Genomic DNA, 12,094 nt, shown 5'->3' with positions numbered 1-12,094 from the left:
CCGGGAACCGTTGAGGGCCTGCAGGGCGACTGACGGAGTGCGAGGCCGCTGAGGGATGGTGGGGTATCCTGAAAGGCTGCGGGACCCCCTGAGGGGCTGCGGGGCCGCTAAGGGGGTGCGGGACCCCTGAGGGGCGGTGGAGGCCGTCGGAGCCGTAACGCTGCAGCGGCCCCTGAGGTGGCGCCTCGTCTTCCTGAGGCGACAACGGCCGGGGTGGGGCCACGGCGCGTGCTGGAGGAGGGGCCAGTATGAGCCACGCCCCCATCAGGAAAGGGGCGCGTCCCGCTGGGGCGACGTCACGGGCGCGCTGATTTGCATACGCCGTGCGTGCCGCGAGGTGGGCGGGCGGACGCCGGAGGTGGCGGATCCAAGATGGCGCCGTGCGGACGTGTCCGGAGCCGCTGCCCGGGCCCGGCGCTGCTCCTGCTGCTGGCGCTAGCGGCGCGGCCGGCGGCGCCCGGCCCTGCTGCCGGCCTTCCCGGTCCTGGCGGTGCCCAGCCTGGAGCGGGGCAGCCGGCGGGGCCGGGCGCGGCTGCCCCGCGGAGTGCCCGCGGCGGCGGATCGGGCAGCGGGTGGAAGCTGTCGGAGGAGGCGGTGTGCCGGGAGGACGTGGTGCGGCTCTGCTCCAAGCACAGCTGGGCCAACAACCTCGCCGTGCTCGAGTGTCTGCAGGACGTCCGCGAGGTGAGGGTCGGGCCCGGGGCCGGGCCGGGCCTGCCCGCGGCGGCGAACAAAGAGCGGGCTCCGCGCCTCGCCGCGCCGCCGCCCCGCGTTTTCCTCATGGTTTATGTTTTAAAAATCGGAGTTTGCTGTGCGGAGCTCCGTGAGGGCAGCGAGCTGTCTGCAGGGTGGCCGTGTGGGCTCCGGAGAGCAGCTCCTCTTCATCTGCACCTCGGGGCTCCGCGCTGCCGCCCGCGCAGCGCCCTCCGGGCAGGGAGAGCTCTCGGGGGCTCTGTGTTCTGGCTCTGGTGCCTTGCGGGGTTATTCGTTTCTAGAGGTCTGGGAGAGCCCACCCCGCTTAGTTCTGAGTAAAGGCGCCGTGTTTGTAGCAGAAGTGACCTGAGGAGATTTTTCACGTTCAGTTTTCCACCTTCGCCTGGAACTCGGCTGCAGAGGCGGCTGCTTTCCAGTCCTCAGTTGTGCGTGTATGAAACTCGATATATAATCATTAGATTTAGCTGACTTTATGGGGATGTTAACGGGGCAGTCTGTGTTGTTCCCAAACATCTGTCGTGAGCAGTTTTAAGTCCAGTTCAAGAAAAAACTGAGTTTCCACCTCCGAGTCTTCCAGCTACATCTTGTCATTCATTCCTGGGCTCAATTTTAAGCAGCCTTTGGGGGACTGTCTTTGGTGAGCCGTCCCGGTTTTGAGGTCTGTGTATTCTTGGCTTCTGTGCTGTAGAGTCCAGGAATGCCAGGCTGGGTCAGTTTTAATGGTATTTTGCCCAATAGGGACTGCGATTAGAAAAAACATGGGCTCGTTTCTCATCCGTTAGTATGGGGACAGCAGATGGCAGTGGCAATGGTTACTCTGATCGAGGGGAGTCTTGAATCAGTAAGTGTTAGTGATTACTTCTGGCTTCAAATGCAAAGCTAATTTAGATTTTAATCTAACTTCATGTTTTAGTTTTGGGTGGGTATTTAGTAAGACACTCATGGTAGATGTTTTAAATGAGTCCTGCTGCAACATCCGTCACAGTCGTGAAACACTTCCTATATGTGCTTTATGAATAACTTACCCTTTGCTGTTTCTTTCACCTGTCTGGGATCTTTTGGCCCCCTTTTAGGGAGGCATCCTGTCTGAGAGGATCTCGGAAGCTGACCTCACAGGCAGTGGCTCACAAGCTGCCAGCCTGCCAAAAAGGCAAGCTCTTGTTCCTTTCTTTCCAGTTGCATAGCTCCTCCCTACTCTTTTCATAGTTCCAGTGCTTGTTGGTTTTCTGCCATTTTAGCGAGGTGAACCCTTTTGTGGTCTAGTTTATCGGTTTTCTGCTGGAATAGTTTTTTCATTTTTCTGAGTTAAAGCACAGAGGGGGGTGAGTGCAGGGCTGTGCAGGGAGACGGAAAAGATGAAATAGAAAATGAAGGAATGTTTTGCATCACACTTCATTTTCAGCAAGTACAAACCCTTATGCTGGCTCTGCATATCTCATGAGAACTCCACTCTTTGAATTCAGTTAAGTCTGCTTGTGGTTTTCCTTTTCCCATTCCTAAGCCTGCCTTGATGTCAGTAGTTTGCTGGCTGTTGGTTTTGTCTAGCTGTACTGCTGCCTGATGCCCAGTACTGAAGGTGAACTTTTTCCTGGGTGACATCCCAGGCAGCGACAAGACATCTCAGGCCTCTTTTGGATTGAATTTTCTCTCTGAAGGTGCCACTCTGTGGCCTTGTCTTTATTTGTCTGTCAGCCTGCATAGAGCCCTCTCAGCTGGTCTTAACCCTCAACAGTTTGCTGCCAGTAACGCCAATGTGATGGGCTGCATCCTGATGTAAAGATGACTTCACAGGGTGCTGCTCTGAGAAGTTAATTAAAATAGCTGACTTCTGTGTATCCCTACTGTTTAACACTTGATATTTAGACTGTGAATAAAAGTTGTGAGTTGTAAACATTGGGTAGCATTTCAGCTGATTTGGAATGGGGTCAGATGTTGTCTCAGACATTTCCTTTGCATTGGAGATGACAGCAGTGGAAATAAGTGACCTACTGGGTGTTGTTGATATAACTTTTACTTTTTTACTTTTGGCTTTAGTGCGTCTCACTGCTTGTTTGGACAATACCAGAAAGGTGACAATTATGTTTTAAAATGGGTGAGGATATAGTCTGAGTCATACAACCCACTTAAAAACAGACTATAGTTATTGGACATTTGGGGGAGTTTTGTGTGTGATACTGTCAGTGAGGATTGTGGACACTGCTACAAGTAGCAGTTAAGATTTTTAGATGCAGTTAGGCTGCAGAAACAGCCTTTTTTTCTATAGGTGTTTAGGGTAATTTTTCTCATAAGAAATGTTTCTCTGAAGTGGAGAAAATTCAGTTTGTTTGTTACGATAAGGAATATCCATTGATTTTTTTCTTAGTGTGATACAGGTATGCTAGGACACTTTTAAATATGGATAACCAGGAGAAACAACCGCTTGAAATGTTCCTTTTGAGTGCATAAAATATGGAGAAAAGAGAAGGTGTGTTTGTTTTGTTAGTCAGTGTGAATGCAATCACATGGTTTCAGTATGTGCTGATTTCTAGGTGTGGATGTCTTTGCAGTACATCCTCCCTTGCTTTCATTGGCTAGCTCTGAATCTAAAGGAACAGGAGTGTTGAGTTCATGGTTGACTGGTATAGGAGCCCAACTTGTAAGACAAATGTTGAAAGAAGCAATTTAACACAAATATTCAGTACTGAACAGTCTGACACAAAGAGTGAAAAAAACCCCCAAACTCTACACCCAAAACCCTACACAAATGAAAATGCCCACTCAAACCAAATCTCCAAATAGTAAATTTTCAGGTTTTGGTTTTGAGAGGTAATTGTCTGTCAATTTAAAGTATTATCAAGAGTTAGTTAAGCACTATTATTAGAATGTATTATGTATTTTTAGAATTCTTGAAGAAAAAATAGTCAGATCCCCAGACTGACTAAATACTTTTTACCGCTGATTTTTCCACTGAGTCAAAGAAGTGTTGAATTAATGTAGTGCAGAGTCCTCTTTCCTTTTGTAGTAGAAGGATGGGAAAGATGCTCTCTTGATTGGAGAAGGAAATGGTCTTGGTCAGACCTACTCAGCTTAAACATTTTTGACCATAATCAGAAAACAGAATAAAGCCTATTTTTTTGGGTGCATTTTGCACGTGAATTAACTTCATTCTAGTTAGAAGTATTTGTGCACTGGATATATTACAGTGTGTGTTTTGAGTGACTTAAATTTTGTCATCAAGATTTTAATTATTCACATAATTCTATGTCACATATAAAAAGAGTAGAATGGGGTAGTGTATATGTGTATTTTTAAAAATTGTGTTCCAAAGTTGTGTTCAAAGGATTTAGGTGGCGAGCCTGTTTCTGGAAGGACTTCAGAATTTGTATTTCATGAGTATAGACTGCAGCCTTTAAGCCCTTTTTTTTTATGGGTTGCCTGTTAAACTGATTTACATGGTGGTTAAAGTATAAATAAACCCATGAAATATTAACATATTTACTAAGTAACGATTTTTGCTTGATTAATGATGATTTGCATTTGAAGCATGACTGAGTTTTTGAATTTGAGGTGGGAAACATTAAAACATAAAACAATCTTAACCAGTGTGGTTCTCTTATCTGGTTTACTAGTGGAGCATAATTTTACTTTTAGAACCTACACTACATCTGCTTAATTGGTGAGTGAATTTGATACCATAATTGTTGAGCATTGCCCTTATAAAGATTGTGTAATATTTAAGGCATGATATTGTTCTGTACAGTGTACATGCATTATAGGCTAAGTATTTTTTCTAAGATTTAACAGTTGTGGTTAAGATGGGATTAGAGATCAAAGTTTTGGCCTCCTGCTACTTTCTTCATCCTGAGTGGTTCCGTTTCTTTGGTAACACCTTTATGACAAAGACAGTGTAATTGAACCTTAATGCGCTGTCTTCTGGAAAAAATAGGACTCTCTTAGTGTTGTGGATGGAATTTAGAACAAAGCAAGTTATAGTGAAGGTTGTATATTTCAAGAATAGTATTTTTCCTGTTATTTCAGAATTGTAGTTGCTGTAAAAGACCAGAAAATTCATTTGATCTGACTTAATGGACTGAGGAACTTGTATCATTTGACAGGCTGGGAACAGTCATATTTCTTCAATTTAAATGTTTTATTCCTCACTCTGTATGTACCTGAGCTCCTTAAGTGATCTGTTAAAATAGTGTCAGTGAAATTACTTGTTTTGAGATTATAGATGGAGAATAGAAACCAGACAGTAATGCATGCTTGGAGTCTTCATCTCTTTGGGTTATACTGCAATTATAGGAAAAGTTGTGTGTGCTCAGTCCCTGTCCTGGTTCTGTAGTGTTTCTACCTTTTTAGTAAATGGATTGGAAATGTAAAGGCTTCCCTGAAGCTTTTTGCTTGCACTGAAATAGATGAGTGTGATCTGTCACAGTAGCCTATTTTATTTTGTTTTATTTTATTTTTTAAAATTTTATTTTATTTTATTTTTCCTCTTTTTAGCTCCCTAATTTGAGTTAAAGGTCAAAGGTTTTGTTCTGACTCGACATATGACATTATGTTATATTTGAGCACATTCTCCTTTTATTCCATCTCTCTCAGTTTCCCTGTGCACAGGTGGAGGCTGGCATTTAAAGTACCCTTTTTGAGACGTCTCATTTGTGGCAGCAAATGACTGGTTACCTGTCCAGAGCTGTAAGTAATTGAGGGCTGTGGATTAAACATAGCATGAGAGTAGGTTAGTTCTTAGGAAATGCAAATGGTGAAGAAATTCCTGACAGGGTTGACCATTTCTTACAGCACTTAGAGGTTTTTTCCCCAAAATCTCCAGGCATTCTCCCTGGCCTTTAGGCGAGCTGTTTTAAGTAACTGCCTGTTTCTCAGGTTGGTAAGTCTGTGTTTGTGGGATGGAGGCTGTTCTGGTTCTCTCATCATTGCTATTGCAAAGGAGCAGGCAGTTAGTATTCCAGTGGTACTCTTACAGTGCCTACAGCATTATCATCTGGTTCAGATACCAACACTCAAAGGGTTGGTTTTTTTTAAAGGCAATGATCAGAAACTTGAAAGATATACCTTAAGCCTTGCCAAGGGCTTTGCTTACGTTTTCCCTTCTTTCTAAGGGATATTGACCTGGTGATCGTTCACAGTCTGAAAAGGACAGGAGTTTAAGAACTGTTACATTCCTGAGAAAAATAAAAGGATAATTTTTACCAGTATAATTGAAGTTGAGCTAACTTAAAGGAAAAACGTGTTGCAATGTAAGAGATTGAGTTAATTATTGCTCTGTAACTGGACTTTATGGGTTGAAGCCTGTGACATCTGAATTAGAAATTTTCAGATTGCATTCTGTCTTAAATGGAATTTAATTAAGAATTTACAGTGCTTTGTGGTAGATGCAAATTAATTTGAATGGTTAAGATAGTCCCTTCTGCTTTTAAAATTAATGAAATGGAAGATGGACTATCCAAATCAATGGAAGAGAATGGCTGGACCTAGGAGAAAGGATTGAGATGATTATGTTTTGAAAAACACATGAGCAACAGGAAGGCTAGGCTGGAGCACTGAAGGTTTTTCTCCTGAGGCTTGACTTCTTACCCGAGATTAGCTACATTATTGTTCAGAGGTTCTCTTTTTCCCTTGTGTTTGGATAATGTAAGCCCAGTTTCCTCCTGGCTTTTGTAGTTAAGTCTTAAAGTAAAATACTAAATATACTTTAAAAGTTTGATTTGTTTTTAGGTTGGTTACTTTGGCATCAGCCTTTGGCTTCATCTCAGGATGCAGCAATATTTAAAAGTACTCTTTTTTTCTTGCTGAAGCCATGTGTGAGCTGAATAGAGGGGAAGATGATCTCTCTCATTCCAGGTGCTGGACTGATTGTCTTGTGAACAGAGGATTGAGCACAGGTTCTTAGTTCTCCATATCCTTAGCTGCACTTTTTCTTATCAGAGAGAGTTGTTTTTGTGTTTTTTTTGGGGATGGGTTTGTTTTTCTTAATTCTGTGCTGTTCTTGGCAGGCTGGTACTTGTGGTAGCTGGTTGTATATCAGTTTGGCCTGGGATATTTGGCTCAGTAAAAGAGATTATCTTACAGGTCTGCTTCCTCCAGCGAGCTGGCACTGCTGGCCTGCTGTGGCTCTGCATACCAAGGAGAAAAGGAGTGGAAGTACAAGGGAAGAAATAAAGTTCAGTGCAAGCTGTGCAGCCTGGGCTTGGCTCAGGGTGCTGTGAGAAAGCCGTGCTAGGGGGAGGTGATTTACTGAGCCAAATGCCTGAATGGATTGAAAAGCAGAGACGTGGTCAGTTGTTACAGTAGCGACAGGTACAGCTAGGTTGTGTTTTGCATGTACTCTCCCTTGTACTGGAGGAAAGGAGATCTCTCTGGTGCTGCTTTGGGTTGTCATGGTTGGAACAGAATGTTTTGAAGAGGGATTATTCTTGGCAAATAAAGTGCTGTATTTTTTTTCTAGTACAGAGATGACTAGGTGTTCTTTATAGTGTAGCTTTCCTGCATGCATGCACCACTTTTCCAGTGGATTCTGCTTCTTCGGTCTTTGGAAAATGCACACTTCCTTTGGAAAAAGCTTTGCAGTTACTCTTCCTAATGATATACCCCAAAGAATTAGATGAATAAAAGGTCTTGGTAATTGCCTTTTTATTTGAAATCTTGGTTTTAAATGGTTTTGTTTTTTTTTTTTTTTTTGTCTTCTGACTAATTCAGTTTTAAAGTCTGTGAAGTTGGTTGCTATGGCACTCAAATTTTTCAATTCTGTTAGCTGATAATTTTCTGTTATCATGGGATACCTGATTTTCTGGATGTTCAGTTTATCAGTATCCATCACAGTGCATTAGGTGAAGAACAGAGATCCTACTTTCTCTGGGTACCAGCTTGTGGCATAATTGCAACCTTTTTTCATCAAGACGGATGAAAACCCATCCTGTTCCACTTCTGGGCAGGGCTGATATTCACAGACAACAGATTCCACTACAGTTTTTGAATGTCTGCAGCTCTGAGCTGAGGAATCTCCTTCAGGAGTTAGAAGTGTCTTTTTCTCTGTGCTGTCTTTCGCAATTTTGTGCATGAGTTTATTTATTTTTTTTTCTTTAGATAAGTGTGTCTTGTACATCTTAAAGCTTTGTGAGCTTAGATTTCACCTGGTAACATTAGAATGCATTTCTTGCTTGTAATGTCTGCAATTTCACCTTAAACTGAATACCTGATGTCTTCAGTAACAGTAGGTTAAAGACTAATGGTACACATGGAATGTCTCTTTTGCCAAGTAACACCATAGAGAAAAACTGCCATCATCATGCAGGACAGAAATGACGATTTGCTGTATTTGTTATTTCTTTTTGCATCTTTCCTGAAGCAATGCATTGCTGAGAATTGCTGACGTGGGAAAAGGTAGTTAATGTAGTAAGTTTTCCTGGTTTCTCTACATACCTGAAGTATTTTACTCCTTTCCAATTAGTGGTAGAACTGTGTGCTCTTTTGTGAAAAACTTCTTGTAGTTTCCTTAGTTGATTCGCAGGAGTTTTGAGTCTTTTTTAGAGAATGCAAGTGGTTATGCTGATGTAATTAAGTACTCATATGTAACAGTGTGGGTTAATACCAAATAGCTCTTACAGCCTGCTATGCAAAATCAATCAGGCAAATGTGCTGTCTTTTGTTTAAAAAATAATGACTAGCTTAATCTGGTAGCAAGTTTGCTGTCTAGATCTTTTGAATCTTAATAGGAAGCTCACCAGCCTTCATCATGCTCAGTAGTTTGCTAATTGAGGCTTTCTTTTCTAGACCGTTCTGTTATTGCAGGGTAAAATACTTTGCACCAAGTGAACTGCAAAACAAACTCAGCAGAGCATGCATTCTTCTAAGTGTTGAAGTAATTGCCATACAAAAAGGTTTTGATGGAATTAAATAAAAGACAACAAACCCAAACCTGCTTGGCTTGTAGACTTTCTGCAACAGTCCAGACTTGATTTGAGTCAACTTTTGCTAGGCTGTTCTCAACTGAGTAGAAATAAGATATGGAAGAAGCTTGCAGTAAGCTATTTCCTTATCAAATTGATTTTTTTGATTATATCTGTCTCTGTGGCCTATCTGTGTATGTCACAAAATCAGAAAAAGTACTTTCAAGGAAAATCATTGCAATGCTACAGTTGTCATAATTTGCAACAGGAATTGTTCATGAGACTACAGTTCTTCAGCTGTGTTTATGGTGATCTGAACAAATCAATATTAATGTGATCCTCTTGTAAAATTCAGACAGGCTAGTCAAAATTATCTCCATTTATACAAGGCCCTGATTAAGTGCCGGTGCAGAGAACTGTTAACTCTAGTTTTATTTGTTAAACATTTTGTTTTGTTATTGTTACACAATATTATGACATTGTGTTGACTTGGATGCTTTTTTGGTCATGGAATTATAGAACCATAGGGCGGTTGGAAGGGACCTTAAATCTTGTCTTGTGCTGTGGACACAGACGCCTTCCACTTGATGAGATTGCTCCAAGTCCCTGCACGATTCCAGGGATAGGGCATCCACAAATGCTCTTCAACCATCAGCCCCAATCCCTTTCTTGACTTTTCCTTTGGAACTGCTTCTAGGAACACATGATATTTTTTGCTTCAACATCTGAGATGTGTGAGGGTCGAGGTGCTGGATCTCTCACTGTGACACAGGTATTCAAATTTGTAGTGACATCTGTCTTAACTTACTGAGGCCTATGGAGCTGAGTCTGCAGCAGAGGTCAAAGATTCTGTGAATGTAATAACATTGCTTACTTTTTTAACTGTAGGCTTCCAGGCAGTGATCAGCAGCCATCTTCACTTGTTTCTGATCAGTTGTGTGAAGCAACACCAGGTTTTAAAGCCAAAAAAAAGAAAAGGCTGAAGCAATTTTTTATATTGTAAATATTTCCTGCATTTTTATGAAACAGAGTACTGGAATGGGACTCCAATGATGAATGCTTGTTCTATCTCTAGGAATCACCTGGGAAGGTGTGCTTCTAGGGAACATTTCCTTCAACTGATTCACATCTCTAAGGATGTACACTTATTTTAATGTTACTGTTAATAGCCTTAATTAGATGTATATGGCCTACTAATTGTAGGAATGATGGGATTCTGTACTTCCCTCACAGAATACAAAGCTTTGCAGTGTTTCATATTTTTGCTTTGTGGTCTGTGCTTTAGCAGGCATCAAGCATATGGTGAACCCTCACTGATAATACTCTCACCTCTGACTCCAGAAATAGCAGCACTGTGTCGGGCAGAGTTGCCCAGAATAATGCAGGGTTTGTTCCAGCTCAGGCACTTGTCAATGTGGCTTGAGCTTGCCCACATCAAATCCTTCCCACGTGCTCTGAGGCTGTGTTGGCTTCCTTTCCATGAGCAACTCACAGGTAAGGTTTACACAAAGGGGAAAAGCATACGGCAAACCAAAAACTACTGGGTTTTTGGTTTCCCTCCCCCCCTCCAGGCATTTGTGAAGACTTCCAGCATCCTTTTGTATAAAAACATAGTCTAAACTTGTTCTGCTAGGGAGGGTGCTGATGGAATTTAAATTCTTCTCTTTGTATGTCAGCTCTTCCCAAAGTAATTTCCCCAAATACTTTCCTACCTGGAGGCATTCCAGTGAAACCCATTATGTGTGTTGCTCTCCAAGATTATTTAGTAAATGTTACCCTCTAATGTCAGTTTTACTCACTGGAGTTCACAGAATCTCAGTCTTAGAATACTTGAAAAAGACATTTTCTGAAAACTTTCTAAGAATGCTGGGGAGCTCAGGTAGTATGTGTGGTGCTGGCATGAAGCTGGGAGGAGAATTGAACTTGAATTTCTCTGTTGTATAGTTAGAAAAGAAGATGAGAATCAGTGCTCTAGTTACTTAACCTGCTGGATTTTGCCCCACCACAGCTGTGTTATTCAGTGTGGTATCTGGATTAGTTTAGGGAAAATGTAATAGTCAAAACATTTCTATTGCTTAGAGTTGTACATCATGAATAACTTTAAATAACATGGCATCATATTGTTGCTATCTTAAAGCGATCATTTGTTGAGAGATGGATTTTGATCTCTGACTGTAAAGACTTCTGCTTTGCCTACTGGGACCACAAATTTGGAATTGGGATCTGCATAGGAGATCAAAGTTTTAGGTTAAAAAAAATCCTTTCTGTGAACCTAATACCAAGTTATTTAAGCAAGAATGGTAAAAAAGGAAGGTGTTAAGAGAAGGTAGCAGAGTAGCTTAGAGGCTGTTAGTTATTACAATATTGGAGAATCTTTGTGGATCTTAAAATCTTTGTCTCAAGTTTTAAGGCAGAGCATTATTTCATACACTCTGATTGTTATGACTTTAAATTGAGCCAGCAGAGTCTTTCTGAACTGATCTTTTTTCCTCAAGAGCCATTTAAAATAAACTTGTGGAGTCTGGCTAATATAATGATCCACTACTTTGGGAACCAGTGTTGCTGAAAGTACTCCTGAATAGTCCTTTTGGGCTTTGGAATCTTTCTTTGTATGTTACACACTTTTTGTGTCTTAAAAGCTTTAAAACATGTCAAGAGATTATATTTGAAGAGTATCTAAAATAATGCCTCAAAGCCATCAAAACGCTTCACATGAGTAAAATTTGGACAGTGTGAGTACAGTGCTATTTGCTCCCACATTTGTAAAGCTTGTTGCTTTGTTCTACCTTCTTTTGGGGTTTGATCCATTCAAACAAACCATTGTAGCACTTCACACCTGAATCCAGGCCTTCAACAATGAGCTTCCTTCTGATGAATCTGAATATGGACAGGGAAGCTGCATGGGTTATTAGGAGATGAGCATCTTTATTGAAGCTGGTTGGGGAAGATGGAGTGTTGAACAGCACCGCCAGTTCCTCAGTCATGAAGCCACCTGGAAACAAAGGGACAGACAATGATGTCAGGGTTATTCTCTCCTAGAAGCTGCTGTACAGAAGCTGAGAGGATCCAGTCACAGGCAGACAGTGTTCTTTCCTGTTGTTTTCTGGCCAGGACTCTTGCTTCTCATGGAATACTAGAGCAGTAGGCTTGTGTTGAGCATCTGAGCCTGTAGCCATCATTACCAGCCAAGGTGGACACTGTTCTTGTTTGGTTGTTTTTTGTTTTAGCTTGGATTTTTTCAAATGAACAATCCAGAGCTATGCTAGTGAAGTAATCTAATTAAGACTTTCCAGAGCAAGGTACAGGAACAATCATTCCACCTTTTTGTGTGGACAGTACATATTTTCAGAGAAATAGACTGTAATATTCCTGATAACACTGATAAAATCACAGAATTGGTGATGATGGTGAAAGCAGTAGCTGGAAAAAAATAGTCATTTTGCAGAGAAACAAATAAGAGGTTTTTATTAGAATTTCTTGGATTCCATGGC

The 12,094-nt window shown here is 41.7% G+C and overlaps 1 protein-coding gene across 1 annotated transcript in view; it reads left to right on the top strand.

Annotated features, from left to right (window-relative positions):
• The first annotated feature begins 351 nt into the window (after positions 1-351).
• Positions 352-12,094, top strand: part of GLG1 (golgi glycoprotein 1) — an 82,626-nt gene continuing 70,883 nt past the window's right edge. The window contains exon 1 of the mRNA XM_005526302.3: positions 352-684. Within this exon, the coding sequence (XP_005526359.1) occupies positions 373-684 (312 nt within the window). The 5' untranslated portion in view covers positions 352-372. The remainder of the gene's footprint in view (positions 685-12,094) is intronic.

Source organism: Pseudopodoces humilis, chromosome 14 (genome assembly GCF_049639895.1).
Source record: "Pseudopodoces humilis isolate 2021_Gansu_Grassland_sample_001 chromosome 14, ASM4963989v1, whole genome shotgun sequence".
Lineage (NCBI taxonomy): Eukaryota > Metazoa > Chordata > Aves > Passeriformes > Paridae > Pseudopodoces > Pseudopodoces humilis.
The sequence above is the reverse complement of the archived record's forward strand: the minus strand, read 5'-3'. Positions and strand labels throughout refer to the sequence as shown.